A 25,713-nucleotide genomic window follows, 5' to 3' on the forward strand; every position below is an offset into this window, starting at 1 on the left:
TAATAAATAGTAAGTATTTATAATTATAAATTCCTTTTTCAAATTCGAAGAAGTTGACGGCGAATTCCTTTCCTAAATTATAATTATAATTACGTTAAATCTTACTAATTTATTATTCAATTTTTATTATTGCGTAATCATTGTATTTAATAATAAGCATACTACGAGGATTCTAATTAGTAAATCTAGTTTCGTTAACGTTTTTTGTATAACTGAATACTTATATATGATGGGCTGAAATGCATATGCCTAAACCGCCAAACCTATAAAAGATAGAACAATGTTCTGCTTGCAAGACAGAACTGGGAATGCACAATATATAGCCAATGCCAACTTGTAACAACGTTCTAGTTAGTAGAGTAATAGCGTCGAAATACTTTTATTTAGCTCAGTTTTATTCATTAGTATTATTATAATTTGTAGCTACTTTTGAATTATAATACTAAGTATAAGTATTTTATTTCTTATTTATAATTGGATTTTAAAATTCATAGTTAATTCCTATTTTCAGTTAAATACGTATTACTTTGTTTCCCGTTTTGAATTTTATTTAGTCTTTTATTTTATTAGAATAAAAGAAGAAGATATTCTTATAAACTATTTACTAAATAGATTCTTTTCTGCAATTATAATATTTACCTTGATTTCGTCCTTAACTTTATATTCGATAAGAACTTACGTAGCTAAATTTTGCGGGTTAACCACGATTTGATAAGTAATTTCTTTATTTAAGATACGAAATTGTTACTTAGTTTCAGTAATATTCGTTTTAGCTACTTTTTTAACAAGGAAATTATTAGGCTTAATAAAATGAGTTTTATAAGTTTAGTAATATTACTTAAAAAGCTCTTAGTTGACCGCGTTGAGGTTGTATTTAATTTATAATATATTTCCTAGCGAATTCAATTGGCGCTATTATGTAGGAGTATAATATTAGACTTATTTTCATTAGTAAGCTTTAAAAGAGACATTGTAATAGTCTTGTTGTTGTTATTATAGATTAATTATACTAATTATTGTATTAATGAAGCGCTTATTTAACTATTAATTATTAGATCTATTATAATTGTATTAATATGTACACTATTAAGTAGAGCTAGCCAAAGCAATTTCTCTAGTAGGGCTGGAGGCATTGGAGTATCTTATATTTACCAAGCCCAAAAGTTAGCTGACTGACCCTACAGACTAGGCTATATATGGCTGGAATTTCACCCTGGAGCAGTGTGATCAACTGCATATTTACAACAGGGGTCGATTTTGTATGGGAATCGGATTCGTGCGTCGAAATTTTGAACGCGCCCCACAGCGCAGAACAGTCGTCCATTTCACCCCCATCTCACAAGTCAAAAGATGATCTCTTGTCGTCACGGGACGGGGGTTCTTGGGGAGGTTTCGGCAGTCGTCCCGATGCCTCCTTGATGCTGTGATCGTTTCCAGTTGCCCGAAAGGAGAGAAAATTTCAATCCAATGGTGAAGAGACCTTTTCCCACCCCCCGTGATGGTTCATGACCCATGGATCATGGTGTCCGTTTAGTCGGCAATTTGGACCCCAATCACACCTCACTAGGCCTTTCACTCCAGCACTTCCAGCACTCGTCGAGTGAGCTTGTCTGCTCTGCCTCTTCTGTCTCTGCCCCTCCACTCGTTCATCAAAAGCGACCCTGTTCTGTCAATCTTCTCCCAACCCGTTCGGTCCCGTTCATCGTGTCCGCCACCCCCAGGTCCTTCAGGGGAACGGGAACGGGGACTGTTGCTCGCGGTTGAGGTCAAAATTTGGCAAGATCTTCGATATGCTCTGGATTTGGACCCCAACTCAACCCATGACTTTTGTCTGAGATGCTTAAGTCCAGACTGTCTCAATCTCACTGTGCCCTCTGCGCCTTTAAACTCTCATATCACAACTAACGAATGCCTGTCTCCGACAACCTTCCCGTCTTTTCAACATCCTTCACGTCTTGATCACGGCTATCTGGGCCCCCTGTCAGAAACCGACAGCCGCAATTCTTGCCAGCTAAAGAGGGGACATGTACCTGCTGTAAAGTCTCCGGGTCGGCGTCACCACTTCTCGCGCCAACAAAATTCTGTTATATACCTTATTTTCTTTGATACCAGTGCCCTATCCCACCCCGCGCTTTCTTCCCTGCCTCCTGCTTCCTCGCGCGTGACACGAGGCAGGCCGGTCGACTTTCTTCTACGCATCAACTGCGGATAATAGCATATCAGCCATGTCGTACAGAGGAACCCTGTGGCGATAATTCAGCATTTTCCGTTACCCGCACCGAATCTCAGAACACAGCATAATCTCATACGCCCCGGACGATAAAGTGGGAAGGACGGAAGACAGGAAGCGTGGTGCGGAAAAACGATACCACTGGACCGGATATCGAGCAAGCAACGTCAAGCAGACCGGTTGTCGCGGCCGACCACCAGTTTTTGCGACACGGGGACGTACGGAAGTTCTAGGGACGAAACCCATAAAGAAGACCCGAACACCGATCACAGGTCAAGATGGTGGGCGGCAACGTCCGTCCGTCACTCTTCATTGTCACGGCTGCCGCGGCATTGGCACCGTTGACGACGGCCCTTTTCATAACTGCTGGATCACCATGCGCCAAATACTGCGGCAACTCTCTTCAAGGAACGGCCGCAGACGAGGTGGTGTGCACATCGGACCAGTATGATATGACCAACACAGGAGTTGTATACAAGGAGTGTATGCAATGCCAGATGACGAGTGAATACAGTCAAGGGAGCGAGACAGACGTCAAGTCATTTTTATGTGAGTTGTTGCTTGGTTCAGACAAGTATTCAAACCGACGTTGACATCTGACCTTCTATCAGATAACCTCCGATATAATCTTGCCTATTGTTTGTGGGATCAACCACACAATCCCAATCTCGACGATAACCCTTGCAAGACTAGGTAAGCCAGCTCTTGTCCATCAGTCAATCACCCATCATCTGACAACGTTTCCCCACTCAAAGCAAGGCATGTGAGCCTCTCCAGAACTCGGTCTTGTTCCAAAACATGACCACCAGTACCGGCGCGTTCAGCTACTGTGATAAATGGGATGAACAGGCTGTTGAGCCGTGCAATCACTGTCTGGTAAATCTGAACAAGGGAGGGAATTATTTGGTGAACTACATGACTCTGTTGAACGCATCCTGCGCCCAAAGGCCCGAGGCAGGCTCAACCATATCCTTCCGCGGCGACCCCTTTGCCAACCAGTTCAACAATGTCACTATCACCGACCCAGAGCCAAAGGGCCTCCCTCTGCCAGATTATGGCCCCGTGTCTTTGGGCGCGCGTGTCGGCATAGCCTTTGGTGGTCTTGCTCTCATCCTGGCCATTCTGGGCTTTGGCGTTGTTTGCAACGGAAAACGACGAAGACGCCGCTTCTTGCGCGAACTGGAACGTCGCAACGCCGGTCAAGGATGGCCTCACCCCAAGACGAGGCATGCCGGGCACGGTGGCAGCGGCGGAGAAATGTTCGAGACACCTGTTAGCCAGAGACCGCTCAGGGGGTGGGATGAGAGTCCCATCAGCGCGCACACGGATGGCCCTGCAGCTCTGCCTCGGTACTTCAGCCCATACTCAAGCCAGTACAACAGTCCCGTCAGCGCAACAGACGGACTCCCAGTTTCCGGTGTGCAGTGGCCGGGCGCGCACCAACGGCTAGGCCACATTGAGGAACGATTATCGCCCGCTGGCTCTTCGGTAGCCAACGGGGCCTCTCCACCGCCGCCGCCCTTCTCTCAGTGGCCCAGCCCCATCACACAGCAGAGCATGATGGCGCATTTGCAAAGCCAGCACGAGCAGCAGCAACATGAGCAGCGGCAACGGGAGATTGCTATTGGCATTGCACTGGGTGGTGAAGACGCCAGTTTGCGATCCAAGCCGTCAAACACCAACCTAGGATACGAGAGTAGCGGGAAGGGCAAGGGGCGAGATGAGATGTACGAGATGCACGAGGTGGAGAGTCCATACAACAATAACAACGGTGCCGTCAACGCGGGTGTCGATGGCGCAGGAGGGTACTACCAAATGCCGGCTCAGCCTCAGGCGCCGGTCCTGCATCACCCGGGCTACGGAAGAGCCCATGGATCTAGGCCGGGCTCGAACGGGTCAAATGGAAGTGGTCAAAGGGCGGAAACCGATCTGGGAGTTATGCAACAACAGTCCTTTCAACAACACCTGCAACAGAAGCAGCACGAGAATGGATGGACGGAGGTGGGGGTAACTAGGGGACATGAGTCATAACGCTCACCATCACCACCCGAATGGGTCATGTTCATTTCTTTTGTTGGCGAGGTTTATACAGTTGAGGAATGTACTAATACCCTGGAGTTTGCATGGAGTTCGGATGGGAAGAAACATACCTTACTGTTATGATCAGGATACGGGTATCCTAATCAGTCAACGTACCGACGTCACAGTTTCCTCTAGTAAAACCGATTTGAAGACCTTGGAGACACAAGTGGAAGCCAGGATTGCCTCACCATTGTAGTCGGTTCGAGTGTCTAGACACATTAATGGAAACCGAAAGACCAAATTTGTCGACTGCTGCCTGACCTGCCCTTCGAGTTTCACAGGGGGAAAGAACGAAACAAAACAGAACATGATGTGACCGTTGAGTTTGTTGTTGGCTAGACCCAGTCCAAGCGAAATGTCTTACAACTAAGTATGATGATGAACTTCGTCCCATATACTATCAAAAAAGTTCGCGATGGGAGGAGCACACAACTCAGTGACGGACTTGGCACTCCCAATTGAAGGTTTCAGGGACCAATTGTTGCCAATTGGTGGCGCACAGGGCATCTGCCCGCTGCTGGGAGACGGTTTGTCGTTCAACCCCGCTGGGCAGGCACGGCAGGCCCCATTGGAACCCCACACTGAATGGGTTAGCGCGGCGAGGCTGCAGTTGGGGCACCGGACGAAGACCCCACATTGGCCCAAAAGGCAAAAGGCTGAGGAAAAAATTCAGAGCTTGGATCACCCAAAAGCTCCGCCGCCATTTTTTTCGGCAGAAAGTGGAAAAAAGTGATCGCAAGGTCAAACGGTCCTGATCTCGAATCCTCGACGTGCCCACTCCGAGTCGTGTTTTGCCTACCGATTCTTCCTCTCGACTTCCTTAATTTTCCTTCGTGAAACCAAACAACCCGCGACCGAAGCCATCTCTTCCACCGGTTCGCGGACGTTGATTACACGAAAAGATCATCATCTTCAATCATCGTTTCCCAATTATCACCACCAACAAAAGTCAGAGTATTCAATCGCAAAACAACAGTTAAGATGGCGACAGAACACGTTATCAAGCCCCAGGCTACCGAGCCCGCCGTCGACACCAGCGAGTGGCCTCTTCTCTTGAAGAACTACAGCAATCTCCTCGTCCGCACCGGTCATTTCACCCCCATCCCCGCCGGTTCTTCTCCTTCCAAGCGCGACATCAAGTCCTATGTCTCCTCCGGTGTCATCAACCTGGTAAGCATTGCCCTTTGTGAAACTAAGATCCTTCAATATCATTCTTTCGCAATCTGAGCGCATGCTAACTCCTACCAGGACAAGCCCTCCAACCCCTCTTCCCACGAAGTCGTCGCCTGGATCAAGCGCATGCTCCGGTATGTATACAATACCACAAGAAACGAGCCTCAATGCTGGTATCGGGCTTATGCTGATTGACATCCTTCCACAGTGTTGAGAAGACTGGTCACTCCGGTACTCTCGATCCCAAGGTCACCGGCTGCTTGATTGTCTGCGTCGACCGTGCCACCAGACTCGTCAAGGCCCAGCAGGGTGCTGGTAAGGAGTACGTTTGCGTTATCCGCTTCCACGACAGCGTCCCCGGTGGCGAGGCTGCTTTCGCCTCCGCCCTCGAGACCCTCACCGGTGCTCTCTTCCAGAGACCTCCTTTGATCTCTGCCGTCAAGCGTCAGCTCCGTATCCGCTCTATCTATGAGTCCAAGCTCATCGAGTTCGACAACGACCGTCATCTCGGTGTCTTCTGGGTCTCTTGCGAGGCCGGTACCTACATTAGAACTCTTTGCGTCCATCTTGGTCTCCTTCTCGGTGTCGGTGCCCATATGCAGGAGCTCCGTCGTGTTCGTTCCGGTATCATGTCCGAGGACAACGGCTCCATGGTCACCCTCCACGATGTCCTCGACGCTCAGTGGCAGTTCGACAACGGTGGCGACGAGACCGCTCTCCGCAAGGTCATTCAGCCCCTCGAGACTCTCCTTACCACCTACAAGAGAATCGTTGTCAAGGACTCTGCTGTCAACGCTGTCTGCTATGGTGCCAAGCTCATGTTGCCTGGTCTCCTTCGCTTCGAGAAGGGTATTGAGACCCACGAGGAGGTTGTCCTCATGACCACCAAGGGCGAGGCTATTGCCATCGGTATTGCCCAGATGAACGGTGTCGAGTAAGTCATTCCCTGCTTATAACTCCTAAAAACTCACTTCCTCAAGACTAACCAATTTCTCCCACAGGATGCTTTCTTGCGACCACGGTGTTGTTGCCAAGGTCAAGCGCTGCATCATGGAGCGTGACCTCTACCCTCGCCGCTGGGGTCTTGGCCCCGTTGCCCTCGAGAAGAAGAAGCTCAAGAGCGACGGCAAGCTCGACAAGTTCGGCCGCCCCAATGCCGAGACTCCCGCCAAGTGGTCTGAGGGCTACAAGGACTTCAGCGCCGCCGCTGAGTCTGAGGCCGCTGCCGCTGCCGCCCCTGCTGCCGAGGCCGCCAAGGTTGAGATCGTCGAGAGGCCCAAGCCCGAGGAGAAGGCTGAGAAGAACGAGGAGGCTGAGGAGGCTGGCGACAGCAAGAAGCGCAAGAAGCACGACGGCGAGACCGCCGAGGAGAAGGCCGAGCGCAAGAAGCAGAAGAAGGAGAAGAAGGAAAAGAAGGATAAGAAGGAGAAGAAGTCCAAGAAGGGCGGTGACGAGAGCGACTAAGAGATGGATAACATGTTGTCCACTCTTATGTTCGGGTCTGTCTAAAGTTGGTTACCCTTCTTTCTTTTTCTCTGCTATTCTTCATTGGAGGCGTTATTCACATGCGCATTTGTTCATTGTCGCAACACATCGGGCTCCGGGAAAAAATAGGCGTTGGGGTAATATTGTTTGTTGCTGTGTCGGTTTATGGAATTATCTTCTAGGCTTTATGATGGCGTCTCATTCGAAGCGCTCGAAGATAAATGTAGATATAGATTCACGACGTATTTGAAGCCGTACTACTGTATCTTGGTACATCTACAATTGTTTTTCATGGGCCGGCAGAGCAAGCAATAATGGTGTCTCAGAAGGTTTTGTGCGCTTTCAATATAAACAGTCTCCTGTACAAGCGTCACGGGGATGGTTCTTACTTCCCCATCATATCCTCATTACAATAACCTTACAAACACACATGATCACAAGATTAGCTTCTTGTGTTACCGTCATTGGCGAGAGCCAAAGGAAAGTCTAGCGTCGGCACGCAAACTTGTGTACAGGATAGATCATGTAAGAACGGGAAAATATATGTATGGATGGCGTTCATGAAGTCATGTCCTGTTCCCGTGCCACAATATACCACGAGACAAGGAGGTCGGGAAATGGGCCGGCCGTTACCCACCCCGCGTGGACATAGCCGCCCGGCCATCTAATCTACGCGCCGGGACGTGGGGAGATCTGGGAGCACAACAGCTTGGAATGTGAAAAGGACAGTGTACCATGGCTACCCTTGACAGTCCTTGATTTTTCTCTCCACCGAGTTGACCGCAAGTTCATGATCTTCCTAATCGGCTTCTACAACACAAAATAACCCGTCCCAAGTTAGACACCTCATACCACACACCTGCCGCGAAAGTCAAGTGTGGTGTGCAAAGATGCCCTCTTTTCGACTGCCGTCCGAGGCAACGCTGGGAACTTTATGCCCATTACGACCTAAGAAAGTTACATGATGTCATGAGAATAAAGATAGATGGGAAGATGCACGATGAGGGTTGTTGGTTAATGAAAGAATAAGGAGTAAGTTATTGATTGAACAGCCAGAAGCAGCTAGGTAGAGCTGACTGCAGACGAAAGAACGGCAACGGATACCCTATTTCAAGGTTCGACACTCGATATTAACCACGCTTTTGCGAAGAACGGAACCGAGGAACAACTTTGCACTAATTTCTCTCCGAAATAGCTTCCATTTGAGGAAGAACAAGATGCAAGTAAGACGTGCAAAATAGGGTTATTCGAGTAGGTCACACACACCTACACACACATGGGCACGGTAGGGAAGCAACCGCAGAAAAAAAGTGATGGTAAGCTTTGTCTGACCGACCGACCGGACGTGAAAGTGAAAGATGGTTCCTCGGCGGGTAATTTTATTGATCAACATGGTGTTCCTGAAACATTCGACGAATGGGAATCGAGATGTCGGCTGTGGTCTCGTTAAGCTCTCAGCAAGCCATTCTGCTTTTAGGTTAGTGTGCCTCTTAGCGGAACAGTCAGTGTTGCAGTTAAACCGCTTTGGGTAACCTTGAAGCGCCCGTCGTCGTGGTTCACGGTGGGTTGTTTCCTCTTTTTTTTTTCTTCTCTGTGAAGAAACACGGTTCTTGACGAACTGAAGGAGAAAAGGGGTGAGGGTGGCTACACGCGCTGGTGGCCGCAGAGAAGGCCGCCCTTTCCAGATTCCTGGGACTACTCTACGGATTCTCGTCCGACGAGAGTCATGAGTTTGACGATAGACATGTGGTGGACATGCCATTGACATTTGGAACTGGCCATCAAGAAGAGGCATCGAGGTTCAACGTCCACTCGAGCGGTTTTGTTAACATCGCCGCATCGGATCTCACATCCCACGATCCACTACCTCTTGCTCTTCGTCTTCGTAGTGCATACAGATTTATTTGGCCGCGACCAACAGGAAAAACATAGCAGAAGCCCATCTGGATCAGTAATCCACATGTATCCCCCGGGCTAGATTCGCTCAACGCTACAACTGCCGTGCTTGCCATACATCGGAACTCAGACAGCATCATGATTGGTGCGCTGACGAAAGACACAAGAACCAGAGGGGATCGTCCGCGGCAACAGTTCAGGCACACACAGAGTCTTCAAGGCCATCACGCACACCTTACAAACCTATTCCACGCTGAGTCCCCCCGGTTCCGCCATGCAGGTTTCCTGCTCGTCACAGCCGCTCACTACCCACTCAACCAGCTTAAACAACCTTGAATATAGTGGTCTAGTGGTGCCCACCTCAATAGTGTCATCCACTTTGGGGAATCTTCACAAGATGGGCGGCACAGGATCGCTTCTCTTATCTCTTACACGTGGTAGAGGCTAGTGAGGGAGAGGCTCATTCATATTAACTCTGTGCCCCAGCTTTTCTTGCTTCCTTCGCCGTTGATGTGCTTTTGTCTATCATAATCTTTTCTTGCTTTCTCAACCTGTCGCTCACTACACTAACTTTCCGACTCCCCGGCCTGGTGCCCTTTGATATCAAATACTTTTAATCAACCCAATAGATTATAGTCAGCCAGCCCTTCAACGACTTCTCATACCAACATTCCGAACCCACTATCAGATCATCAAACTGAGTCCTCGCCTGAACGCCCTTAAACCAATTTACAAGATGAAGGCCACTAGCCGGGCAACAAGGAGCAAAACAGCCTCTGCTCTCCTTTCCTTTCTTCTTACAACTCAACTTGCCAGCGCACTACAAGTTACACCAAATTCTCCGTGCGCCTCGGTGTGCCTGGACTCGCCGGACCTCGATCGATCAGATCCCAGCTCTTCCAACACGAAAAACAAGGACATCATTTGCAAGGATGGGGCAGTCAACAGTTCGGCGGGAAGTAAATGGAAAGACTGCATGACCTGTTTACAAACAAGTCCATTTTCTCAGGACTCCGAGACGGATCAGATGTGGTTTCTTTGTGAGTTTTACCAAGCTCAAGATTGTATGTGAGCAATTTACTAATTAGTATTTACCTAGACAACCTGAGATACACCTTATCATACTGTCTCTTTGGTTATCCCAATGCTACAGATGTCGAGACAACACCATGCAGCACATCCATGGCCTGTGGCCCTCTACAACAGAGTCTACAGCATGGTGTCCCTGATCCTAAAGACACCACGCCATCTTCCTACTGTTCGGCAGACGACGGATATGCATCCGATCCTGAAATCTACGGGCATTGTACCTCTTGCTTGACAGCTGGAGGGGAATCTAACTACCTGGCCAACTGTAAGAACACAAAGAAAGTTATGCAGGAAGGATTGGAATATACTAACCCATAATGTCCGTCTAGATTTCACCGCCCTAGAAGCCGGTTGTCAACACAAGCCCGAACCTGGCAGCGTCATCGGTCTAAACGACACAATCTTCTCCCCCTCGTCCATAGGCATCGTCGACCCCTCGAGTGTCCTCAAGTCCGAAGAAGGTCCCAAGATCTCAACAGCCATCATCGCCGTCATCGCCTGCATCGGCGTGCTCGTCATCCTCATCATTTCTGCCATCGTATTCATCTGCCACCGCAAGCGCAAGAACCGAGCGGCCCGCGCCAGTGCCCAGCTTGATTACGCCGAGAAGCGAGTAACCCGTTTCCGTCACCAGCGCCAGTCTTCGCTTTCTTTCCAGTGCCAGACGCATGTGCTTTCGCCGCGATTTTGGCCTGCTGCTGGTGAGGGCCAACAGCCGGTTTGTGAAGGAGATGAGACGACGACGATGGATCCCAACGGCAATGTCAACATCGCAACAAGGCCCCTCTCTCATCAGTCCGAGCACTCAGCCCCTGGCACACCAGGGAGAGGACTTTCCACCCGCCGCGTTACCAGCTGGAAACAACACAACTCTTTAATCTCGACGGTGGCGGAGGATAAAGCGTGGGAACACCATCAACAATCCACGGAAAGAAGTGCCTCTGGAGGCGGCGTCAACCCCCTCGGCCTGCACGCCATCACAACCACTGGTATCCCCCGCTCGCCCACCCGCGCTTATTCCACCAACAACAACACACCCGCAACCCCCCACGCGGGCTACTCCCACTACAGCCCCTCGCCCATGTCCGCCGACTCAGTCCGGAGCACCGCCGCTTTGCTTCCTTCCATCCAACCTTATATTCCTTCCGATCACGTCTCGAACGGCGCCCAACAAACTCCCCAACTCCACAGTGCCAGTACTTTCGGTCCTCAACAAAGTCCTTGGTCAGCAACGACAGCTAGTCCCTTGTTGAAGAATTACGGGTGGCCTTTACCTGTTCCTCAACCCCAAGAGCAGCAGCAACAGCAGCAGCAACAGCAGAGACAGGGAAGGTTTAACGGGGGAAATATCAGTTTGACAACGCACGGCATCCCGCCGTCGCCGAGGAGTCCGAGGTTTCTTGGTGGGAATGTGATGAAAAAGCCGGCGGGAAGTCCGGTTGAGAGCGTGGAGATTCGGACGACGTTTGAGGGGCCGCCGAAGAGTCCTAGGAAGTAAATGAGCTTGTATGTGTGTATAACTGTTGTGTATACTTTGTGTTGATAGTTGGTGGCAAGATGAGAAAAGGATACCCGTGAGATTGATGAATCATGAAATGAACTGGCTTCTTCATATCGCTCGCTAGAACGGTGCTCTGTGTCTGGTGAAGATGAATACTTACCTTGAAGAGTTGCCTGCTTGTTCAAAGAAATCAAGGAGGATGGAAATAACGAGGAAAATGAGTATTGGGTATCATCACTCTTCGTGGTTCACGCTATGGTTTTGGTCTGGTAGGTAGGGTCTCTCGAAGCAGGCTAAAAAAAAGAGAAGCAGAAGCAAAGTGTAATTTCGTTGCGCCGAATGCATGCGACCCCCCCCCCCCCCCCCCTCCCCACCCTTCTTTCTTTCTTTCCTCCCTATCTATGTACGTGGCATTTCTCTTATGCGTTCCAATCTACGCCTGACTTCATTCAGTTTCAATTCAGCAACCTTATGATGCGATCTCAACACATCAAGCAAGCATTCTCCAACTTCAACTCCTAATCGTCATTTAAAGCAAGTAAATAACCCTCCCTCAAGACTTCCCACCACCAACTTCCTCCCTCCAAGCCGCCTTGTCGGTATCCAGCTTATCCATCGTCTCCCTCAACTCCTTCAACATCCTCTGCGTCTCCTCCACCACCGCGTTCGTCTCCTCCCTCGTCGACAAAGCAGTGGTGCTCCCTCTGCTGACCGCTGAAGCAGCATAGTATGCCTTCTTGGCCAAGGGCGGGGAATTCTCTGGTCGTCCTTGTCCACGTCCTTGGGCAACGGAAGAAGCTTCTTCCGCCTCGCTCGCCAGATCAACTCGCTTCCTCTTTTTGTCGAGAATAGCACTCCAGCTGGCTTCCCTTCTAGAGAATGGCCGAGCTGGTGTCGCTGAAGCCCCAGAAGGCGTGGGCGATGGGCGAACGATGGCGGGAGATCCCTGGCCGCCGCTGGCTGATGGTGATCCGTATCCCAATCTTGCCTTGAGTTTGGCGAGTCTGCTGGAGGTGCTGTAGTCGGCGGGCGGTTGCTTGGGTGTTTGGAGATGTTGTTGAACGGGATTAGTAGAACCGGTGAGTCTAGCGACTCTCAAGCGCCAGCTGGTCATGGAGGCGGAATCATCCACTTCAACGTCGTCACCGTTGTCGTAGGTACTGCCCATGCCCATGGACTCGTCGTCGTCCGACAGGATGGCGTGTTCGGTTGACGGTCGAACGGCAGGGGAGTAAGAGTGATTGCGAGTCGGAGGACTAGGCGGCTTCAGCTTGCCTTCTTTGATGGCGCTGGCAATTGCTTCTGGGAGCCACTGCCCGTCTGGCATCGGTACCAACCCGCGAGCTCTAAGATCCCAGTGGCTAGTCTTGAACCCATTAGGTTTCGGACTATCAGCGTTGGTGCCTTGTCTCAGGCTAATGTTGGGCAGGCTCGTGTTTGCCATACTCATTCCCAGCAATGATCTCCGCGGCTGCTTGGGATTTCTGCCCTCAGTAGCTGGAGAAGGTTCGATCGAGCGCTTTCGCGGAGTGGAAAAATTGCTCGCCCGCTTGATCATGCTGTTTTCGCCATTGACACCAATACCACTGAGTGAATGGCGGAACTTGTTGATCATGGAAGACTGAACCGAGCTTCCGCCGACGGATGAGAAGCTTCCCCTAGGGCCTCCCAGACCGAACTTTTCGCGCAGCGCCCGGGTCTTGCCACCCTCTTTACTGGCGGTGCTTTCCGGGGAACCAGCCATTGAGCCTCTAAGGCTCCTAGCATCACGGCGTCTAGAGGCCGTCGATGACGCCCCTTTAAGCTCAAAGCCTGCCTCTGAGCCAATTCCATACGTTTTCCCTGGTTGTGGGGATGCCCAGTCTCCATTGGTCCCAGCTTCCTTCATGGCTCGGCGGACGGCTGCACGCTCGTCACGAGCTCCAGCAAAAATACCGCTGGCCAGAAGTTCTTCCTCTACTTGTTGTTGACTCCGCCCAATCCTGGAAGCATTCAGCGCCAGCTGCTTGAGCCGGGAACCGTCGGCCTGAATCCTCCTCTTCGATTCTAACCTTTCTTGGTCCTGCAACTTCTCCTCCTGTTCTTTCTTCTTCTTTCGCGCACGCTGCTCTTGCTCTCTGTAAAGTCGCATCTTCTCCTTTCCTTCCTGAAGAATCCGTCTCTGTGCTGACTTCCTAGCAGCTTCCCTCCACCGATAGAAGTATTTCAGCTGTAGCCGGTCTTTCATATGTGCACGTGCTTCTCTCCATGACTGTTCGTCTTCCTCTCTACGCTTGCGCTCAGCCTCTTCTTTCAAGTGCTGATCGAAGGCACCCTCTACCAATTCTTGGAGGTAGTGGGCTGTAAACTCTTCCAGCACACCGCCGTCACCCATGACAAACCACTTCGCAAAATCGCCCATCAGATCCCTCGGAGGAGGAGCAGGTTGCGGAGGTGCAGACGCAGATTGTGAGGGCTGTGACAGCGGTGCTGTAGAAAACAAAGATGAAGTAGAACCATCATTGGACGTGCCCTTGGTCCCGAAAGGCGAGTTTGAAGCGGCTTGCGGAGCAAAAACTGTTGATGGCTGTGTTGCAGGTGGAGTGGGCGCCGTGCTTTGGACTGGCTGGGGAGGGGCAGAGAAGACTGAAGGTGTTGTGGTTATCACCGAAGGCGTTCCTGGCAATTGGGTTTGCGTAGGCCCCGCCGGGGTACTGGCCTGTTGTTGCTCTGTTTCTGCTGTTGGGGTGAAGCTAAGTGGAGGTTTGGGGCTCGATGCTGCTGGAGCAAACGTAAATCCCGAAGATGGTTGCTGTGTGGTCTCTGAGGATTTAGCTGGAACAGTGCTCATATTCTGATTTAAAAGAGACGCTGACGGGTTGGCCGGCGCACTGCCCGAACTAAACACAGAAGTAGCCGGGGCAGGCGTGTTCCACGTGATCGGCTTCGATGTACCTGCTGCTGGAGCAGTGGGCGCCGAGAAGATTGAAGATGGGTTTGCCGCTTGAGGATGCCCAAAGCTGAATGTCGGTTGGGAGGTCTGAGGGGCCTGTCCAAAGACACTTGTAGGCTTGGGAGCCGGAGCCGAACTTGGGGTTTGAGTCGATGGTGGCGCGGCTGATGGTTGACCGAACATGGAGAATGGACTTGCAGCCTCTTGTGGCTGCTGAGCTGGCGAAGGACGGGAAAAGGGACTCGAAGTCATTGCACCAGTTGCTTGGGGGGAGTTAGTGGTCGTACTTTCTGTAGGGAGGTGGTTGAGCGCACCGAAATCTTTTACCGCTGTTTGGAACATCGGGGTCTTCTCAGGTGCCTTGGTGACGGGCGGCGCAGCTCCAAACATAGACGTAAATGGTGATGAAGCGGCACCTTGAGTTTTGTTGACTTGTGAGTTAGGGAAAGCAGGCAAAGCTTGCTGAGGGTTAACAAACAGACCGCCGCCATTAGCATCTGAGTCCTTTCCGGGAGAAGAGTTTTCGGCAGCATCTTCGTAAATGGTGTTGTAAATAACATGGGGCAGCGATTGTCCTGCTCGTTTCCGTTCAACCAGCAGCCCCGAGTAGGACTGGGGGACTCTGGGCGATGGGACGTGCTTTTTCTTGTCGTTGATGAGGAGGTATGGCTCGGGTACTGCTGGCTTCCCCGGGGGCACCCAGGTGGTGAACTCGAAATTGTGCTCCTCAGCGAAGGCAACAGCTTCTTCAGGAGTGTCAAACCTCAACATTTTGTTGAGATCGGACGCAGTGATTGTCCTAGGAGCATCACGATGGCGTGCATAAGCCCGTACAAGATTCTTAAGAATGCACTGGCGGACAAAGGTAAAGTGGACCTCTGCTACACAGGCCATGGTGTATGATACTCGGGGGTTCTCGACGATGGCGAAGAAGTTGGTGAAGGCGGTGTCGGACATGGTCGTCATTCGGCGTGGTTTGATGGGCCCCTTTGGCTGTCTCAAATCTTCCATGACGTGGATGAGTGACAGTGCCGTTTGGATCTCTTCGGAGTCGAACCAGTACTCCTTTCCCCACATACGAATCCTCTGTGCTATAGAGGGTTCGTGTGCGTTGAGAAGTAGGTAATAAGCTCTAAATTCCGCCTCGTTCTCGCAAAGGACGTGTTTCTCCTTGCAGACGTCGTATGCCTCCATCAACGAGAGAATAGTCCTGCCCAGTTGCTCGATTTCTTGCTTCTGCTCGAAGTCGTCATTTGCAAACCCCTTCCGAGACAACAGATGGAGAGCCGTGGCGTGGAAGCGAGTGATCGTCTCGAAGCAATAGACCATGTCCTTCATCTCCTCTGCCGACTTTTGCGAGTGGAAGGTGAAGTCTTTGCGTACTGCTCGTGTGCGATCCCAGAGGTAGTTGTGCATGGACGGCAGGTTGTTCTCCGACTGTAAAAGATCGTTAAAGAGGTAGTCGGTGGTTCGTCGTAAAGCGTCGATAGAGCGGACATCCATAGGGAGCGGCGCATCTTGACCGGCTGCAGATCGACCAAACTTCTTCACCATCTTCGAAGGTTCTGGCCATGCCGTGAGACCACCGGGCTGGGTTTCCTTCTCTTCGGTCTTGACATCGAATTCAGCGATACGGGAGATCTTCTCAAATTCTGGGCACATATCCTCACAGATACCCTTGAATGGTAACGCATCCTCAAGCTTCCTCCTCTTCTCCGGGTCATCGATAAGCTCGACCTTTCGCAGGGCATCATAGACGCGGCTACGGTATTTTTTGAAGGACTGCTTGAGGTTCTCAACGTCGTCGCGCTTGTTGGGATTGCCAAGTTGGGGTGTCGGCCACTGGGGTGGCTTCAGATTGTCCTTTTTTAGCTGGTCGTTGATTTTGTTGTGAAAATTAAAAGCAAATTCGGACAACTCGCGCGTACGCTCGGTCGGTTCTCGAGTCGGTGCGCCGGAGGTGCTCTTGGAGCCAACAGCGCGTGTCGCACTCGGCTGGGTCTTCGCAGGGCGCTCGCTGTTCTTCCGTTGGCCGCGCTGGAACTTGTTCGCCAGTGTCGCCCCAGCATCACGGCCGCCTGACTGTTGTGGTTGTTGCGGCGTAGCCTTTCCCTTCCCAAACATCTGGCTGGCTTGCGAATTTCCAAATCCATTGCTGGGACCAGAAGGCTTTCCGCCTCCAAACCCCTGTGGTGCCTTTATAGCATTGGCATTCGCCGCCCCAAAGCCGGTTGATTGTTGAGTCGTGGTTTGCGCGCCAAAGAATGGAGACTGGTTTCCGCCCGCAGAGTTCGTCTGTCCTGGCTTCGCGAAAGGATTCTGAGCAAAAGGTGAGGGACTAGCGCTGGGCGCGGTCGATTGCGCCTGGCCAAAGATGGGCTTCCCGAACGGACTCTGATTAGGAGCTGATGAGCTGCCAAAAACTGACGCTGTTTGGGCCGGTTGTGCGGCTTGAATTGGTTTCGCGAAAGGGTTGGCAGCCGGAGCTGGAGGCGCCCCGAAGGGATTGTTAGCTGCCGCCATTATGGCTTTGCTCGAGCAAGCATTTGCAGAGGTAATTGTCCGGGCCGGTGGACGAGGTGTGAAAAGTTCAAGCAGCACTGATTATTGTGGTAGTGATCAACAAGAGGTGTAGACAGCGCGGGGAGCGGTATGGGCTGAGAACGTCGCGGCGCGTGCTGGCTGTTCGAGTGTCGGGAGTTCAAATCGCCGGTGCTATGCAGTAGAGATTAATATGTGTTCTGAATTTCGGTGGGAAAAGTGTAGCTCGCGGCGGGATGGCAGTCGAGGACGGAGGGGCGCGATGACGAAGTGAGAGGTAGATGACGGTGATGTCGTTCAACAACTTGGAGGGCTGACTGAAAGTGGAAGCAGGTAAAGGTAAGGTAGCTTGGTAGCAAACCGCCAACAAGAGAATGGACAGACTAATATGGAGGACGTACAATTTCGGGCCGTCGAAGAGGAGCGATGTTGCGTTTTGAAATTTTAACTTTGGTTTGTTCCCGTCTGCGCAAGAGGTTGCGCGCCGCGGTTTACCAAAGCGAATGAATGAATGAATGAACGAAATCGAGAAATGGCAAGAGAGGCAGGCAGGTGGAGAGGATGTCGATGCTGGCCGCCAAGTTGGACGGTCAGGATGCCTTCACCTTTGTCGCATTTGAAATTCTGCCATACAGCGAGACAGCTTGCGGCAGGCGGTCAATTGAGCGCTCGCGTCACTGAAACCAAGCAGCAACAGCAGCCAATCTCCAGCTTGCAGGGGCCACGCACAGGCGCGCAGAGGCACATGAGCTCGGGCCACATCTAAATAAACGGCCCGCTTCAACGTCCCGTTGCCTGCCCTGTGATATGTAATGCACCTGAATGTTGCCATTCAGGTCGAGACGGTCTTCCTACAATCTCGTCATCCGTTCCAGAAGACCTCCGGACAAGTTCAAGATGAGAGTAGCATCAACGACGAGAAGGGTGAATTTTCGAACATGTTTACTTGACAACGCAAAGATAGATACGAGATGAAAGACAAACTTGGTAACCACACTCTATTCCACTACTACTCTCTTGTAGGCCCAGCTCTGATGCCTGATGAATCCTCAGCTGGCCAAGTCTAGATCAGGGTTGAGAGGGCGACAAAAGCTCACATCAACGCAGAAGATGCGAGGGGGAAAAGTGCCGCATAACCCCCCGACCGTGTCTGTCAAACCCTCTGTCCGAGATCCGGTCTAGCGCCATCGAAAGAACCTCCATCAAAAGGATTCAAAGGTTCTTCGTTCAACTTGAACAGTCGTACCCCGTATTTCTTCCCTGTGTCCATTACCTCGTACCTTTCCGGGCTGGACAAGCCCGATGGATCAAAGTACAATGTCTTGATTTGCGGGTGGGCGATCAGCTTCTCGATGAAGGGCAATATACCACTATGACGTCCAGGTGCGACCGTAACCGTGTCGACATTGGGGAACTTCTGCAGCCAGTCGATAAAAAGCTGGCCATCGAAATTGCTGTAATGCTGGGCCCAGTTGAAGTGGTATAGTCCGAGATGGTGAACGCTCGGCGACGACGCGAAAGCCCAGTCCTTCCGGGGATCAACTTGGATCCGGCGATCGAACAGTGACTGGTCGCTATTGATGGCCAATTCAAGGACCTTTAGCGAACCATTTGTGGCTGCTTCCCCCAGGGCCTTTTGCAGTATACCGGTGGATATAGGGCCATGGCACCTGAACACCTCCAGCCGTGGCCAACCCGCCGAAGCAATGCCCGACTGAGCAGTGGGTCCATGGAGACCAGTCAGAGAAGATCCTAACGGGCTCCCCCGCTCATCACATGTCGTAAAGAGATAGTCGATCAGGTGCGCTCTGTCGGAAAGGATCTCAACAGAGCGGAGGTTTGGTAGAGCCGGCAAAACATAAGACCCCATAAACATGTCTTCAATAAGCGGGTTACTTCTCAATGAGCCGAGATATAAAGACTGCAAATTTTGCCAAGGTTGTATATCGCTCGAAGGAACCTTGACCTTGTCGAAAGCCATCTTGTTATCAAAGAGATTGACAAACTTGAGCCCGTACCCCTCGATATGAAGTTCCTCGAGGTATGGGGTTAGTTTCATTAGCCCATTCTAAATCACATGGTAAGCAAGTGGGTGATGCCAATGAGCGTAGGGCAAGTTACTGACCATATTCAGTTGCCCGAGATCTATCCTTGGGCCATAGTCTTCGTCCCGCATCTTCAGCCGTAGCTTTCTCAAACTCGGCCAAAGCTGTCGGGTCATGATGGCGTTGAGATTCTTCCCTACGAAGCCTTGTAGGTCCAACACTTGAAGAGACAGACTTGTGAGCGGTAGAAGCTCTCCAGCTGTATGTGCATCCAGTTTGTTCAGTGAGAGATGTGTTAGTTTTGTGAAGTGCTTCCCTTGCACTCCCCCAAGCAAGTTTGGAACATCCTCGGGTCCGTCCGGGTTGTTTAGACGCATGCGTCTATGAAGACTTAGCCGTTCCAAACCGGGTAAGCCACGCATGATCATTTGAAGCTTGTCGTGAGTCATCTTGAAATATGATGTGTCGCTGATCGTCAGCGATCGGATGTTCTTGTGCTTGTTGAGGAACCGTGGAAAGAGTCGGCCAGGTTTCCCAGGCCTGCCCAGCGAGACCTTGCTCCAGAGCACCGAGTCAGAAAGTACCGCCTTCTGCCATTTCCTGCTCACACGTTCACACTTCCTATAGACCACGAGGATTTGTTAGCCCCCAGAAAGGAAGAGATCGTTGGGAAGGAGCTTACATCAAAGTTTCGGTGTCAAGATGCGACCAGATCATGGTGAGCAGCTCATGGGGAAGCTTCTCTACAGGATCTCTTTTTGACTCGGGCATGTCTAGCATACTGGACAACTGACGCAGAAGAATCTGGCCAGGGTATCAGCTGCATGTCCACGCGCCGAGAGTGTCACGACAGCTTGGACTCACATGGTACTGATTATACTTAACCCGGCGGTACTTTTCCATGTTGTAGAGCCCGGACCTGACGAACCGGACTGTGAGGTCGTGCACATCGTGGGAAGGGTCAAGTTTAGAGTCTCGCAAAAGGGTCGTAAGCGCAAGAGCTGCCGTCTGCTGGTCTTTGTTCTTGGTCAAGTTGCGAAGGATTCTGGCAACACGACAATACCCCTAGAGCTATTAGATCTTCCATTTCGGCATGAGGCTAGAGATGGTCAAGCCGCTCACTATGGGGTGGGCCGGATCCAAGCGAATGAGACCAAGGGCAGTGGAAAATGCGGCGACGTGCTTTTCCTGTTTGTCCAGAGAATCGGCCAGGGCGTCGACGGCTCGGATATGGAAGAGGTCGATACAAGATGGCCATACAAAGCCGCAAGGGCATGGCTCCTTAGCAGCGCGGTACAGAGCATCGGGGCTCTCTTCGTACACCGCAGTCACGCATTGCGAGATATGACAGGCCTTGTTGTTTCCGTGACTGCCCGGCTTACAAGGGCAAAGATTGATGATCTGTTTACAGAGTTGTCAGTACAGTAAACGAAGCCCAAAGATGATCATTCAACCCCTGAAAGGTGTGTAGTACGGGATGTCGACGTCATGCTTGAGACCTAGGTTCAGAGCACCGACCCGCAACGTGAATTGGCCCGGGTCATTACAGTCTAGCCGTGTCCTGGGCGGGAGTCGGCGGAATGTGTCCATCTTGTTGATGGTTGCTACCTACGCAGAGGCAGCGGGATGGGAAGAGGTGGTGTACTGGGTGGATGTTCGGTATGAAGGTGCGGAATCTCATACGAGCTGCTGAACATAAGGTGGTGGGGGGATTTATACATGCATGTGGAAGTGGAACGTACCTTGAGAAGGGCCCCTAAGACTTTGATGCCGCCTTCTTTGGAGCGGGCTGCGGTTCGGGCTTGGTCAATGGCTGACTTCACTTGGGCTATCCAAGAATCATATTCAAGCCCTTGATATTTCCTGTCTTGGTCGCGAGAATCAACGGCATCCAAGCGGGATTCGTGTGGATGAAGAGGTTGCGGTCGTTTAGCAGGAACAAGCGTCAAATTCGCGGGGCTGTCTGACGCCTTGCGTTTGAGAGTGCCGCTTGAAGGCGTCTTTTTGATCAGATAGCGATCCATCATGCGGACGGGATGAACCAAATATCTCCGTACTCTTTTTACCGTATCATTTGGGTTGATCAAGACTTGTGTTTTCCGTTGTATATAGAGCACCAGGTCATGTCTAGAGGTTGATAAAGATCCATGTGGTGGTTATGATGATTTTGGTAAACATGGCGAACTTCAGCTAAAAGAACGTGCAAGTTGGTGCAATTGGTCGGAAACTGCCGCAACCGTCCAAGCTCGGACGGAACCCCCAAACGGAGTGACGCGTGACTAGTTTAGTGGACGCGTCCACTGGAAGGTACCGACCAGCTGGTTCGATTTAGCGGGGAGGCGCACCCTACAACTTCCTAATTCGCCGACCTGCATGTACCCTGACGACAGTGGGGACAGGCACCTGAGCCCCTTATAAGGAACGGTGCCTCTAACCTGTCTTGCCCATTTCATCCATCCAACATAAAATCCGAACTTGCGTGAAGACTATCGACAACTTCATGCTTCAAGATGTGATGGCCATAGAGCATGCGACACATCGTTTCTTTGAAGTTTCTCGGGTTTTCCCAGTTCTAGCGAAGTCAACCGCTCCCATAGCCGGGATCCCATCCCTACACTTGTCTCATCTATCCTGGTCCCCATTGAACTCACACAAGTCGCCTTAGTTGGGCCTCCCAGTCGTTCCGGCATCTTGATTTTTTTTATATCCTCGATTCGAAATATTCGGCCGTATCCATCCTACTGTTCTTCACTCTTTATGGTTTCGACTGTACCACCGCTTACGAATATTTACCCCTTGGAAACAGACGGATTAAGGGCTGATGTTAGTTGGTGAACCACATTCACGATATTAAAGGACCACGATGACGAACCTCCTATGGTCTGGTTACCGCTCAGAGGCGGTTGAAGACTATCCGGGAGTGCTCATTCCACTCGGGGAAGCCCATCTACACAGTCACTCGTCCAGATCCCGCCCACCTTCTAATTTAGACGATGCTGTACTCGGCCAGGATGACGAGGGCGTCCACCATCACAAAGATCCAGCCGATGATGAGGACACGGGCATGTTGTTAGAAATGGGGACCGAACCTGAGTACAGCATCGAGGGGCTCAGGAGAGAGGTTCGCCGTGGAAATAAGGGCGGCGAGAAGTGGACGGATTATGAGAGTGAGATCACGAACATCCAAGATCTGACTTACATGACATGCTTATGCTAAACTATCTTCTAGTGAAATCGAAGCTCATCAACAAGGCCATTCAAGACATTGGGATGGGGAGATATAACTGGCAACTGTTTGTCTTATGTGGCTTTGGTTGGTTTGCGGACAAGTATGAGACCCCTCTACTGAGATACTCAAAATCAGCCAGTTGTTAATACCAGTCTCGCGCAGTTTATGGATGCAGGGCATCTCTCTCACCCTCCCATCGCTATCAGCTGAGTTCGACATATCGGAGAAGACCGTTCGCTATACCACGTCCTTCCTGTTTGCCGGTCTTTGTTTTGGGAGCTTCATCTGGGGAATCGGCTCCGATATCCTAGGTCGACGTCTGGCCTTCAACGCCACTCTCTTCATCACCGCCATCTTCGGTATTGCCTCTGCCTTCGCAACAAGCTGGGCTGGCGTTTGCTTTCTCTACGCTGCCCTTGGCTTTGGCGTTGGTGGCAACCTACCCGTCGACGGTGCCCTCTTTCTCGAGTTCTTGCCTGACGCCTCCAGCTCCTTGCTAACCCTTCTCTCCATCTGGTGGCCCATCGGCCAGCTGTGCTCCTCGTTGCTGGCCTGGTACTTCATCGGCCACTTGCCCGCCGAGCAAGGATGGCGACACTTTGTGTTCAGCATCGGCATCATCACTTTTATCATGTTTCTCGTCCGTTTCTTCATCTTCCACCTCTACGAGTCCCCCAAGTTCCTCCTTTCAAGAGGCAGACAAGCCGAGGCAGTAGCCGTCGTCCACGGGATCGCTTTCCGCAACGGCCGCAAAACGTGGTTGACCGAGGAAATCCTCGACGCAGTCGTCGACGGGCTCTCATCCCCATCCCCAGCCACTCCTCGCCGCCGTCAGCATGTGACGCGACAGCGACTATCGACCACCAACATCCTCAAGCAGCGCTTCGCCTCCTTCTCAGGCGACCGTCTCCGTCCGCTCTTCAGCAACCGCAAACTCGGTCTGACTACCGCTCTCATCTGGTTCTGCTGGGCGACCATCGGCATGGGGTACCCCTTATTCAACGCCTTTCTCCCACAGTATCTATCCCACGGCGGCAACAACAACAGTGGACAGCCAACACCGGAAACTAGCACAAGCACGAGCAGCAGTCCAGAAACCATCTCAGCTGAAACCTACCGCAACTACGCCATAACCTCGATCGCCGGAGTCCCCGGTAGTCTGCTCGCCGCCTACGCGGTAGACATGAAGTCACCCTTCCTGGGCCGTCGCGGAACGCTGGCTCTCTCGACGCTTGTTTCCGCCATCTTCCTGTACTTATTCGTCAAGTTCGGTACAACACCGGGTTGGCTACTGACGTTCTCGTGCATCGAGGCGTTCGCGCAGAACATCATGTATGGGGTCCTGTATGCTTTCACGCCCGAGATTTTCCCAGCGCCGGTCCGGGGAGCGGGCACAGGCGTGGCGAGTTTCTTGAACAGAGTAACGGGACTTGTGGCACCCATTTTGGCGGCGACGGTGCCAGGGGATGGTACGACTACGCCGGTGTATTTGTCGGCGGCACTGATTCTGGCGGCGTTTGTAGGGATGGTGATGATTCCTATTGAGACGAGGGGAAGGCAGAGGTTGTGATAGGATGGATGGTTGGTGAAAATGAAGGCTGGGGAAATAAAGGGAAATGGAGGCCGGAGGCATACTGCCTCGAGGAATCAACAGAAATTTTGAATGACACAGACATCAAGGAAGGCATTAGGGGTTGAACAGAGGCGCACGAGCATCGTGAAGGAGTCCTCTTCACCACCGTAGAGCATTTCAAATGGTAAATAAACTCAATCATGCTTGTCTAAACGCTTTGATAAAATAACCTGAAATGTGAATCGAAAAGAACGCCCAACCAAATCTACTTCAAGATCACCAACCTCTTACTTCGTCCCCCTTGCTCCAGCGGGCGCATCTACCCTTCTCCTCTGCAACCCCCTCCCCAACGCATCCCGAACCATAGGATCGTTCCTAATCGTATTCTGCACCAACCACTCCTTGATCTTCCCCCTCATACTGCTCAGCGCCTCCTGATCGCCCGCAAACGGCGCCATCTCCAGCTCCACCAGCCTCGACGTATCCAGGTCCAACCCCTTGCTCATCATCTCCAGCCTTTCCAGCCCTTGCTTCAGCAGCTCCTCCTGGTCGCCTCCCGCGCCATTATTCTTCGGAACCAGCTGCCCATTCGACGTATCCGCTGTCAACAACGGCCCAATCTGCGAAATAGCAATGTACACCGTAACGCTGACCTTCCTCATCAGCGCCACCGCCTGGAACGGCAGGTAATACCTGCCCACCACCCCCGTCACCCTCTGCAGTAGCGGATTCAAGAAGTGCTCAAACACCGCCGGCCTCCCCGGGCTCATGACCGTGTGCGCCTCCCACACAAACATGCTCGCCAGCACCAACCACCGCTCGTACCTTCCCCAGGTCAGATATCCCAAGAGCCCAAGCCCGTACAGCACCGCGGCCGCGAGGCCGTAGTACGACAACAACATCTGCGCGCCGCGCATGACGAAGTCATGGTGGGTTTTACATCCTCCCTTGCCGTTTCCATTCGGCCCCGCCCAAGCAACAGCATCGACGCCGAACCGCTCGTACGCAAACCGGCGCACGGGGTCCGTGAGCGTGTCCACTGCCGTCTTCAGGTGCACAAAGTAATTATTGACCTCCTCTTGGCTCTGTTGCTGGCCTGTGACTTTATCGGGGTGGTAAAGCGCCGCTAGGCGGCGGAAGCGGGACTTGATCTCGCGCCCGCTCGCGTCGGGGCTGACGCCTAGGTCGCCGTAGAAGTTGGAGCCGCGCACGACGAGCTCGTAGTGGGCTTCGTAGATTGTGTAGAGGAGGTAGACAGTCACGACCAGGATGTGGATGCGGCGGCGGTGTTCGGCGTATCGAGGGGTGCCTGGGGTCGGGCGCGGCGAGCCGGCGCGGATGGTGATGCCGTAGTAGAGCGATTGCGCCCAGCCGGTGACGAGGTTGGGCAGGAATGTCCAGCCAAAGAGGGAGAGGAGGTCGGACATTTTGGTGCTCGGTCTCGGGTATTCTGGAGGTTTTGGTTCGTTCGCTCGATCGGTTGTTGGGCTGATTGTCTACGCGCGCGGGTCGTGGTGTTTGCAAGTCGTGGTGTTGCTACCTGAACATTGCAGGATCAGGTACCATGGAAATGCGACAAAGTCAGAAGCAGTAAGAGAATATGACGCCCTCTCTGGAAGACACAAAGAACGAGAGAAAGTGTGTCTGAATAATAAAAAGAGCAGCGGCAGAGGCAGGGCGCACTTGTAGGTTGCATTTTGGCCAGGCTGCAAAGGGCCAGTTGTTTGTATTTCGGTGGTGCTTTTTAGTGGTGCATAGCGCTAAACAATGAGAGTCAATTTGGCCTTATCCCTCCACATGCCGGCCCACCTCCTGCAAGGCTGACGGAGACAAGGTCTCCCTTGCGTCATGCAGCAGAGTCCAGCGGCAGGCACATCGGCTATCTGACCGGCAAACTCGGCTATCTGATTGATCAGTCTTTCTGAACCCGGCCGGCA

At 51.8% G+C, this 25,713-nt stretch overlaps 7 protein-coding genes across 7 annotated transcripts; 4 read left to right on the top strand and 3 right to left on the bottom strand.

Moving 5' to 3' along the window:
* Positions 1-1,423: 1,423 nt before the first annotated feature.
* On the top strand, positions 1,424-4,721 carry SMAC4_03985 (uncharacterized protein). The gene is made up of 3 exons (XM_003348092.2): positions 1,424-2,779; positions 2,842-2,923; positions 2,986-4,721. The coding sequence occupies exons 1-3, from the start codon at positions 2,509-2,511 to the stop codon at positions 4,259-4,261; spliced, it is 1,629 nt and encodes a 542-aa protein (XP_003348140.1). The 5' UTR covers positions 1,424-2,508; the 3' UTR covers positions 4,262-4,721.
* Positions 4,722-4,996: 275 nt separating this feature from the next.
* On the top strand, positions 4,997-7,451 carry SMAC4_03984 (uncharacterized protein). The gene is made up of 4 exons (XM_003348091.2): positions 4,997-5,482; positions 5,561-5,619; positions 5,694-6,419; positions 6,487-7,451. The coding sequence occupies exons 1-4, from the start codon at positions 5,294-5,296 to the stop codon at positions 6,947-6,949; spliced, it is 1,437 nt and encodes a 478-aa protein (XP_003348139.1). The 5' UTR covers positions 4,997-5,293; the 3' UTR covers positions 6,950-7,451.
* A 1,416-nt stretch (positions 7,452-8,867) lies between these two features.
* Positions 8,868-11,748, top strand: SMAC4_03983 (uncharacterized protein). Its single transcript, XM_024655602.2, has 3 exons — positions 8,868-9,906; positions 9,966-10,220; positions 10,285-11,748. The coding sequence occupies exons 1-3, from the start codon at positions 9,603-9,605 to the stop codon at positions 11,451-11,453; spliced, it is 1,728 nt and encodes a 575-aa protein (XP_024511477.1). The 5' UTR covers positions 8,868-9,602; the 3' UTR covers positions 11,454-11,748.
* A 261-nt stretch (positions 11,749-12,009) lies between these two features.
* Positions 12,010-16,911, bottom strand: SMAC4_03982 (uncharacterized protein; the record flags this gene model as incomplete). The annotated part of the gene is made up of 1 exon (XM_066090031.1): positions 12,010-16,911. One exon carries the CDS (start codon positions 16,909-16,911, stop codon positions 12,010-12,012), a length of 4,902 nt encoding a protein of 1,633 aa, XP_065946109.1.
* A 126-nt stretch (positions 16,912-17,037) lies between these two features.
* On the bottom strand, positions 17,038-21,167 carry SMAC4_03981 (uncharacterized protein). The gene is made up of 6 exons (XM_003348088.2): positions 20,717-21,167; positions 20,097-20,375; positions 19,839-20,039; positions 19,657-19,778; positions 19,055-19,595; positions 17,038-18,997 (listed from the first exon to the last, which is right to left on the bottom strand). The coding sequence occupies exons 1-6, from the start codon at positions 20,999-21,001 to the stop codon at positions 18,083-18,085; spliced, it is 2,343 nt and encodes a 780-aa protein (XP_003348136.2). The 5' UTR covers positions 21,002-21,167; the 3' UTR covers positions 17,038-18,082.
* A 55-nt stretch (positions 21,168-21,222) lies between these two features.
* Positions 21,223-23,785, top strand: SMAC4_03980 (uncharacterized protein). The gene is made up of 3 exons (XM_024655601.2): positions 21,223-22,141; positions 22,204-22,303; positions 22,366-23,785. The coding sequence occupies exons 1-3, from the start codon at positions 21,838-21,840 to the stop codon at positions 23,771-23,773; spliced, it is 1,812 nt and encodes a 603-aa protein (XP_024511476.1). The 5' UTR covers positions 21,223-21,837; the 3' UTR covers positions 23,774-23,785.
* A 278-nt stretch (positions 23,786-24,063) lies between these two features.
* On the bottom strand, positions 24,064-25,472 carry SMAC4_03979 (uncharacterized protein; the record flags this gene model as incomplete). Its single annotated transcript, XM_003348086.2, has 1 exon — positions 24,064-25,472. Exon 1 carries the CDS (start codon positions 25,201-25,203, stop codon positions 24,064-24,066), a length of 1,140 nt encoding a protein of 379 aa, XP_003348134.1. The 5' UTR covers positions 25,204-25,472.
* Positions 25,473-25,713: the final 241 nt, after the last annotated feature.

This window comes from Sordaria macrospora, chromosome 2 (genome assembly GCF_033870435.1).
Source record: "Sordaria macrospora chromosome 2, complete sequence".
Classification (NCBI taxonomy): domain Eukaryota; kingdom Fungi; phylum Ascomycota; class Sordariomycetes; order Sordariales; family Sordariaceae; genus Sordaria; species Sordaria macrospora.

Excerpts from the sequence above, each read along its gene's own strand:
- SMAC4_03985 (XM_003348092.2), top strand. The coding sequence starts at position 2,509 with ATGGTGGGCGGCAACGTCCGTCCGTCACTCTTCATTGTCACGGCTGCC. Across the intron at positions 2,780-2,841 it reads AGACGTCAAGTCATTTTTAT|ATAACCTCCGATATAATCTT; the intron begins GTGAGTTGTTGC and ends ACCTTCTATCAG. Across the intron at positions 2,924-2,985 it reads GATAACCCTTGCAAGACTAG|CAAGGCATGTGAGCCTCTCC; the intron begins GTAAGCCAGCTC and ends CCCCACTCAAAG.
- SMAC4_03984 (XM_003348091.2), top strand. The coding sequence starts at position 5,294 with ATGGCGACAGAACACGTTATCAAGCCCCAGGCTACCGAGCCCGCCGTC. Across the intron at positions 5,483-5,560 it reads CCTCCGGTGTCATCAACCTG|GACAAGCCCTCCAACCCCTC; the intron begins GTAAGCATTGCC and ends AACTCCTACCAG. Across the intron at positions 6,420-6,486 it reads GCCCAGATGAACGGTGTCGA|GATGCTTTCTTGCGACCACG; the intron begins GTAAGTCATTCC and ends TTTCTCCCACAG.
- SMAC4_03983 (XM_024655602.2), top strand. The coding sequence starts at position 9,603 with ATGAAGGCCACTAGCCGGGCAACAAGGAGCAAAACAGCCTCTGCTCTC. Across the intron at positions 9,907-9,965 it reads GGATCAGATGTGGTTTCTTT|ACAACCTGAGATACACCTTA; the intron begins GTGAGTTTTACC and ends GTATTTACCTAG. Across the intron at positions 10,221-10,284 it reads ATCTAACTACCTGGCCAACT|ATTTCACCGCCCTAGAAGCC; the intron begins GTAAGAACACAA and ends ATGTCCGTCTAG.
- SMAC4_03981 (XM_003348088.2), bottom strand. The coding sequence starts at position 21,001 with ATGATGGATCGCTATCTGATCAAAAAGACGCCTTCAAGCGGCACTCTC. Across the intron at positions 19,596-19,656 it reads CTTGACACCGAAACTTTGAT|GAAGTGTGAACGTGTGAGCA; the intron begins GTAAGCTCCTTC and ends CGTGGTCTATAG. Across the intron at positions 18,998-19,054 it reads ATCTCGGGCAACTGAATATG|AATGGGCTAATGAAACTAAC; the intron begins GTCAGTAACTTG and ends CATGTGATTTAG.
- SMAC4_03980 (XM_024655601.2), top strand. The coding sequence starts at position 21,838 with ATGACGAACCTCCTATGGTCTGGTTACCGCTCAGAGGCGGTTGAAGAC. Across the intron at positions 22,142-22,203 it reads GAAGTGGACGGATTATGAGA|TGAAATCGAAGCTCATCAAC; the intron begins GTGAGATCACGA and ends ACTATCTTCTAG. Across the intron at positions 22,304-22,365 it reads TTTGGTTGGTTTGCGGACAA|TTTATGGATGCAGGGCATCT; the intron begins GTATGAGACCCC and ends AGTCTCGCGCAG.